The sequence below is a fragment of the Limulus polyphemus genome, unplaced genomic scaffold (genome assembly GCF_000517525.1).
Source record: "Limulus polyphemus unplaced genomic scaffold, Limulus_polyphemus-2.1.2 Scaffold3893, whole genome shotgun sequence".
Lineage (NCBI taxonomy): Eukaryota > Metazoa > Arthropoda > Merostomata > Xiphosura > Limulidae > Limulus > Limulus polyphemus.
Window position 1 is genome coordinate 37,377 of NW_013669503.1, and position 8,666 is coordinate 46,042.

The 8,666-nt window shown below is 32.8% G+C and overlaps 1 protein-coding gene across 1 annotated transcript in view; it reads left to right on the forward strand.

The window, feature by feature from the left end:
• Positions 1-594: 594 nt before the first annotated feature.
• Positions 595-8,666, forward strand: part of LOC111088504 — a 62,123-nt gene continuing 54,051 nt past the window's right edge. Inside the window, exon 1 of the mRNA XM_022398842.1 lies at positions 595-834. Coding sequence (XP_022254550.1) covers positions 782-834 — 53 coding nt within the window. The 5' untranslated portion in view covers positions 595-781. The remainder of the gene's footprint in view (positions 835-8,666) is intronic.

An 8,666-nucleotide genomic window follows, 5' to 3' on the forward strand; every position in this document is an offset into this window, starting at 1 on the left:
TCGATACGGCTGAAAAGAATATTAAATCTTGGAACTAATGATCAAAGATATTAATTCTAAACGAAAACAAAATTTCTTGGAAGCTCAGCAGGCGATATTTAATCAACTCCCGAGGACAAAAGAAGCCAAGGTTCTTTGTTAGCTGTTTAAAAGAGGATTCGTTCACGAAAGTCATTAAACTAGAAGACACCATTTTGTAAACTAGATTGTTATTATTTTTTAATACATGGATTACGTTATTATATGTTTGTGCAGGCAAGATGAAGATTAAGAGTTTTGAATGAAATCATTTCATTGGAAATGTGAACCAAGTTTTATAGTAACATCTTTACTTGAAAAATAACTTCTTATTAAATTCTGGGATATTGAAGTTATTAGCAGATACAACTTTATAGCCGTATAGACAAGCTGTAAATTGTTAGGCCTGTCTCTCCGAGACTCAACGTAATTAGGAGTGCTGGCGAGAAAGTTATTTTGCAAATAGTATTTATCTCACTCACAAGATGGCGCCCTCATCCTTGTATAAGTGGGTTAAGTTTTCACAACCGTGTGGAGAAACTCCTCCGCGGGAGATCTTCGTTCTCATATGAGTAAAGTGTTCGGACAACACTGCGTAAGTTAAAGATTATAAAGGCTGACCTGTGTTTTCCGACTTGGTGAGAAGTTAGTGCCTAGTTTTTGTCAGACTGACAAGAGTTTGTTTACAGCAAGAAGGTACTTCGTTAATGAATTATCTGCCAATTTAGTTTGTTTTCTAGCAATACCTAGTCTACCTTCGACCATGCCTTACATTTACATAGAAACGGCAAAGGAGAAGTTATGTCATGGAGCAAAGTAAGTTTCAACGCTCGCTTCTTGTTAATGAATTATCTGTCAAATCAGTTTGTTTTGTAACAGAACCTAGATGACCGTACCTTACCCTTACGTAGGAATAGTATAGGAGGAGTTATGTCACGGAACAAGATAAGTTTCAATGCTCGCTTCTTGTTAATTAACTATCTGCCAACTTAGTATATTTTTAAAACTATACATAAACGACCATACCTTACCCTTACGTAAAAATAGCAAAGGAGGAGTTATGTCAATGAGCAAAGTAAGTTTCTTTGCTCGCTTCTTGTTAATGAACTATCTGTCAAATTAGTTTGTTTTGTAACAATACCTAGACGACCATACCTTACCCTTACGTAAAAACAGCAAAGGAGGAGTTATGTCACGGAACAAAATATGTTTCAATGCTCACTGCTTACCATCGTGAAAGAAATGAAATACATTATGAAATAAATCTTTTTAAAAATAATGCTTGTTGTATGATAAAAACGAATTTTATATTATGAAAATGCTAACAAAATAATGAAAGATTAGTTTTAACGCTACAAGCAAAGAACAGGAGTTATTTGATAATACTCAGATCAGCTGAGAATGTACGAGATTATTTGAGGATAACTGGATTACATAGCGATGTACTAGTTTACTTGAAGATGATTGGATTATTTGAGGATGTACGGATTAGTTGAAGATGACTAGATTAGTTGAAGATGAAAGGATTACTTAAGGCTATACTGAATTAGTTGAGGATGACTAGATTAGTTGAAGATGACAGGATTACTTAAGGCTATACTGAATTAGTTGAGAATGACTAGATTAGTTGAAGACGACAGGATTACTTAAGGCTATACTGAATTAGTTGAGGATGACTAGACTACCTGTCATCTTCAACGTATAGCCTTAAGTAATTACCTTCTAATGATATGTCTTGGAAACACGCAAGTTAAAACATACATATGCGTTGTGAAGTAAAAATCAAACCAGCTTGTCAGAATACATTTAGAATATAACTGTAGTGAGTGTTAGCATAAAACACTTGGTTTTCTTTCAAGACAAATTATTATATTATCAGGACTGTTTTAAAAGATTTAGACATTATCAATTAACGACATTTCTCAAACCTGTGAATGGATAACTTAGTATACAGATCACTGCGGTCGAGAGTATCAATTGGCTTAGTTTAATAATTGTTCTATTTTTGTTTGACCCTATAGAATCATTCATGAAATAACGTAAGGATTAATTAAAAGTTTTCTATCTTTACACTTGTTATTAATAAATTTAATAAACCATTTTAGATATTTTACCTTTATTTGCATTACGAAAAAACACTAAGAAATTACATTTTAGTCTAATTGCCTATAAAACCATTATTTTTTAATAGTTTAAATACTTCAAACTATATCGAGAAGAACAGGCAATTGTATTTTAAAGTATGAAATATATATATGTAAAAATATTTTCAAAAAATTATCCAACTCACATTTCCCCTTTGAGTGAGAAATGGAAGCTTTATTTCGCTTCATCAGCACAAGTATGAGGCAGAGTTTCAGATTTATAATTCTTCGTTGCATGTTTCTAATCATAAAAATTACGCATATCCTATCATCCTCAACTAATTCAGCTTCAATTGAACCAGAATTTTTATACAAAACACATGTTGCTGACAATGTAAAACCGCGAGTAATAATTAGATGCTGTAGGTGTGTAAAATACGTATTTTGTTACATATTTCGAAAAGAAAGTGCACATCATTTTCTGTGGTGATTTTTTGAATTTACTAAAGTCGGGTTTACTTGTTTCTGATTTTTGACTATTGACGTTTATTAAAAATGTTTGAAGTCCCTCTTTACCATATTTCAACGTATTATTTAGGATAGAATCCTGTTTAACAAACATTTTGTTTTATTGTTTTTTCCGGTTTTGTCATAGCAACAGAATATGGACTGTCCCCCAGTGGCACAGCGGTATGTCTGCGGACTCACAACGCTAGAATCCGGGTTTCGATGCCCATGGTGGGCAGAGCACAGAGAGCCCATTGTGTAGCTTTGTGCTTAATTACAAACAAACAGAATATAGACTAACTGTCATTAATATCATAACCTCATCGTGAGAAATTCCAGGCCTTACGGCAAGCCAAGGATTTTAGAGTATATGCAGTAATACTGCTACCGGTTAACTCCTCGATATCGTTACAGCAACTCAAGGATTTTAGAGTACAGGCAGTAATACTGCTACTGGTTAACTCCTCGATATCGTAACAGCAACTCAAGGATTTTAGAGTACAGGCAGTAAGACTGCTACCGGTTAACTCCTCGATATCGTAACAGCAAGTCAAGGATTTTAGAGTACAGGCAGTAATACTGCTACCGGTTAACTCCTCGATATCGTAACAGCAAGTCAAGGATTTTAGAGTACAGGCAGTAAGACTGCTACCGGTTGACTCCTCGATATCGTAACAGCAACTCAAGGATTTTAGAGTACAAGCAGTAAGACTGCTAACGGTTAATTCCTCTATATCGTAACAGAAAATGTTTGTGCGCAATAATTATTGGTATTTATTTTTTTTCAGAAGGTGTTGGCCATATGATTAGAACTGTGGTTTTTGGTGCTGGCGAGTCGGGTTCGATTCCATGCGATATCACAAAATATTCGTTACACTTTTAGAGTGACAGTTAATCCCATAGCATGGATGGTCAGTTGTAGAGTTCTGCTGACTAGCTGCCTTCTCTTTGGTCAGTAATTCAAAATTAGGGACGGCGGCAGGTAGGCTTAGTAGCTTTGTCATAAACAAGAAATATAAATACTGAACCTCTGTAGTGTCGTGTAGTTCTGAGAAAAAAGTTATTAAAAACATCACGACTTTGACCGTTTGATGTAAATAGTCTATAACTTCTATAACCATGTGATTGAGGTAATGACATGTTTCATTTTTCTTTAAAGCTAACATTACTGGTTAAATTGTGTAAAGTACTTTGAATACTATTATCATTATTCATTAATAAATTGTTACACTAAAAATATTCTTTTCGATTCTTAACTTCATATAAGGATATAAAATGAACCTAAATATCCACAGCTGGCCGAATCTTGTGGGATATTATTGGAATTATGACCGAAAATATCATTACAAGCAAAGGTACTTTTCTGACGTTTTACGTTTTTCTTTTTTGTATTGTTTTGTGATATGAAGTAATTATTGTTAGATTGTTATAAAGAATTAACTTCGTTAGTTTTTATAATTCTGATTTATATAGTTAGTTGACTTTTAATCAGAAGTTTGGTAATTATGTTTCAAATTAATTAATGTTGTTATATTAAGTTTTATATTCAATTAAGCTTATTTTTGTAATAATTAGTTATAAACAGAATGACAACATAGTTGTATTTACGATTTAGATCAATCGTGTATCAGCATGGCCTAACAATAGTTTTAAGTCTCGAAGTGGTTAGTGAAAATCGAAGTTACTAATATGAATCAATGTTGTTAGCGTTAATGAAAGAGTTAATGTGAATCAAAGTGGTTAGTGAGAATAGAAGTGGTTAGTCTTAATCAAAGAGTTAATGCGAATCGAAGTGGTTAGTGAGAATCGAAGTGATTAGTGTTAATCGAAGTGGTTAGTGAAAATTGAAGTTGTTAGTGTTAATCGAAATGATTAGTGAAAATCGAAGTTGTTAGTGTTAATAAAAGGATTAATGTGAATCGAAATGGTTAGTGTTAATCGAAGTGGTTAGTGAAAATCGAAGTTGCTAGTATGAATCCAGATTCTTAGTGTTAATCAAAGAGTTAATGTGAATCGAAGTGGTTAGTGAGAATCGAAGTGATTAGTGTTAATCGAAGTGGTTAGTGAAAATTGAAGTTGTTAGTGTTAATCGAAATGATTAGTGAAAATCGAAGTTGCTAGTATGAATCCAGATTCTTAGTGTTAATCAAAGGGTTAATATCTCAACATGTTTGAGAACAGTCCAAAAAATTATTCTAACTTCTTAAATTACTCTACGTTTTAAAGATGTCTTTTATTAAACTTGTTTAATTGTATTTGTATAATGGTTTAGGGAAACAGACTGAAATTCGTTGGATGTTACTGTGTTTTACGACTTAAAACACTGTTAACATCAAGGACTCCCATCCATTGACATAATGCACCTTTATCATTATTTCATTTTTAACATGTTAATTTCTATCATTTAAAGCTATAAAGCTACGGTTATTGTTTTTTTTTTTACAGTTAAGTCTTTGTTGAGTAGAAAGTGTCTTATAGTTACCTTTTAGACCTAAATGTATGGTGTCTCAAAAACACAGGCTCTCTAATGATACCATAAACAGTTATTTTAAAACTTGAAATTTTAAGTTTTCTTAAGTTGAAAATTTTATTTAATGCAATACTTTCAACCGCTCATCTTCCCCTACTTACCGTCTATAAATCGAGACCTTGTAGAATGTCGTTATGTGAAGATTTTCTGTTGTTTGTTGTTAAGCACCAAACTACACAAGGGCTTTCTGTGCTATGCCCATCACACATATCGAAACCTTTCTTTTATCGGTGTAAAGCCTCAGACTTACCGCTGCACCACAGGGGAACATTTAGACACTTCGGTTGTTGTTAAGCGCAAAGCTACGCAATGGGTTATCTCGGATGTTTCAACATCACGGGTATCGAAACCCAGTTGTTAGCATTATAAGACTTCAGATTTACCGCTGTGGGACATTAGGAGGGGATGAGACTAAAAGTATTGTGTTGAATGTTTCTTGTAGGGAGTAAGAGAAGCTTGCAGTTTCTCATTTGCAAAATAATTGTGGATGAAATCATTAAATGATTTCAAGTATGTGGTCTGTGTTTTCTTAAGTTCAACAAGATTGTCTTTTTGAGATGTAGATATATTTTATTAGTATCCTGTGATGACGTTTTGCACGTATTCATTTATCCAATACGTTCGTTGAGCGTCAACCACATCAGAGAGAAAACGAACAATCCTATTTAAAAGAACAGTATAGTAAGTCACGTATATTGAGTCAAGTAATTTGTTTCATAGAAGTAGCTTTATTCGCATGTAAGGTTATTTTTGTTTAAAAGAGAGATTTGCATATCACACACTCATGTACTTTTTACATTGTTTTAAAAACACGTTATAATTCCAGTTGAACATGACCACAGTATATTTAAAGATTTTAAAAAACTTTATATTACTGCTTAGCCTCACAATTTAAAATAGGCTGGAAGTGCTCTAGGTAAACATTCTTATTCATATGAAAGAAACAAATATTTAACTTGAGACTATAAATTCACGTTTTCCTTAAAGTTCGATGGGCTGAATGTACAATAAACCATTGAAAAACAAATTACTTTACTTCTAATTTTTATCATGTACAATATGTCAGTCGAGTAAAATCCCTAAAATGTTCAATGAAAGATTAGAGACCGTGTTATTCAAAATATAAACACACATACACACACACACTACTACATCAAAATGAATATTTCACATACTCTTCACCGAAACAACTGCGAACTACTGAAGAATCATAACGCACAGACTCTTTCTCAGTCCTGGACAATAAAATCAACTATTCCTTGGGCATTAACATTATCACAGGTATCCACTGGTCAGTATGAGAAAACACACAAACATTGACATTATGTTTTAGTTTTATCTCTACACACTGTCAACACCTTCTACCACTCACCCTTCTCATAGATTACAGATGTGGTATGCAGCAGATAAATTTAAAAGTATCTACAAAATGTAGAATACGGAAATATTATGTAAAGGATAAATCGAAACAAACAGTAAGGAAAAGAGAAATGAACAGGTGAACAAATAAAAATATCTTTATCCAGAGTGAAAATAATATGTACCATTAAGTATTTCATCTACTGACCAATCTCTAATTATACTGTCATTTGAACTGGTGAACAAAGAGAATTCTGATTTACACCCAAATTTAAATAAAAACATTAGGTAAGCATTATATAAGAATCCAATGCTGCATACTTCAAAATAATGTTATCAGGAAGAAAACCTCTAGCTCATACCAATTTGTAGATGCATCTATGCCACTCCTTGAGATAGGCTTGTTCCTCTTCAGAGTAGAGAGACAAATGGCAAAGATGACACGAGTTTCTAGCCACTGGCGTTTATAACTTTTACCAGAGAAAAAGTATTAATACATGTTTACGACCATTTGGTGTTTAGCTAATAAGAGTTTCATAACTACATGCAAAACACCTGCACGAAAATTTAGAAATTTACCTGAGTATATGCAAATAAAGAAATATTCTAAGCTAGTTATGGAAGATTGAAATTACTAGCTTTTCCAGTTATTACACAGTAATAATAATAATACACCGACAAGGACACTTAATGTTGACAATCCTCACACTAACAAAGACACTTCAACGACTTTAAATTGATAAACCTCACACTGACAAGGACACTTTTATAACTTTGAATTGATAAACCTCACACTGACAAGGACACTTCTGTTACTAGTAAAATGTATCAATATGCCAGTTTTGTGGTTTTATAACGATGTATGTTGACTTAGCACAAAGTTATTCTTAAACATGCCCTTTCCTCTTACTTAATTTGAATGTATTTCGACTATATCTGTATCACTCAATGTGTAGCTTTATGCTCCGGAATAAGGTTAGTAGTTGAAATGTTGAACACAAAACAAAACGAAACTTGTTTTAGAGATATAGGTCATGTTTCTGTTTTAATCGAATTTCAACATTATCCTCACACACAGATTTTAAGCTGGAATTGAAATGGGTGCGTTATGACTTTAAAAGGACTCTTTCCACCAAGAGTTACATCATATAACACTGTGTTTTTGACGCACACAGTTTTGATTGTTACGAGGTTTCTGTTTCAATCATCAGTATCATTCTAAGCAGACATGTAATTCAATGAAGACTATTTTGACTCATATGAGTTGCATGATTGTTTGATCAATTCCAACCAAAGTAACAGGTATATCAGAGATAATGTTATAAAGTGAAATTAATCAAACTCTCTTTCACCTGGTTCGTAAACCGTTTTAAATAAATATTTTTCTCTAGTTAGGGTTGGGAATTGCTTAATGTTTGAACTGTGAATCAGAGGATTTTCGTTTGTGGCACATTGCTACAGAAAAAAGGCTCTCCGTATTTTGGGGCCGTGGGTGCTCTGTAAGAGTATCAAACCGTACAACATGAAAAATATCATAAGTATTAATACGCGAGGTTAACAATGCTTAAATGAACTCAAAGACATACAAAGCTGCTCTCCAAATTAGTAGTTTAGCACTTTTGAAACAGTGGTCTAATACATGTAGTGAAAATTCCTTCTCAGAGATTTCAGTCTACAACATTGCTATATTCTCTGTCAAATCGGCTAATTAAAAGATTTCAATTTAAGTTGTTCTTTCGTTAACGATTTTGTAGTTTTTTTGCTCAATCTTCAACTGATTTATTTCTGATAAATATTTGTTCGCTTTATTATTAAGAAAAGCCTGATTTTTCCGATTTATATATCAGAATATTCTTGTAATATAAAAATACTTGGAACTGAGCTGCTCATCTTTCAAATAATCTTAAGAACGCTTTACAACATAACTCATTACACACAGTACAATAAGAACGCTTTACAACATAACTCATTACACACAATACAATAAGAACACTTTACAACATAACTCATTACACACAGTACAATAAGAACACTTTACAACATAACTCATTACACACAGTACAATAAGAACGATTTAAAACATAACTAATTACACACAGTACAATAAGAACGCTTTACAACATAACTAATTACACACAGTACAATAAGAACGCTTTACAACATAACTA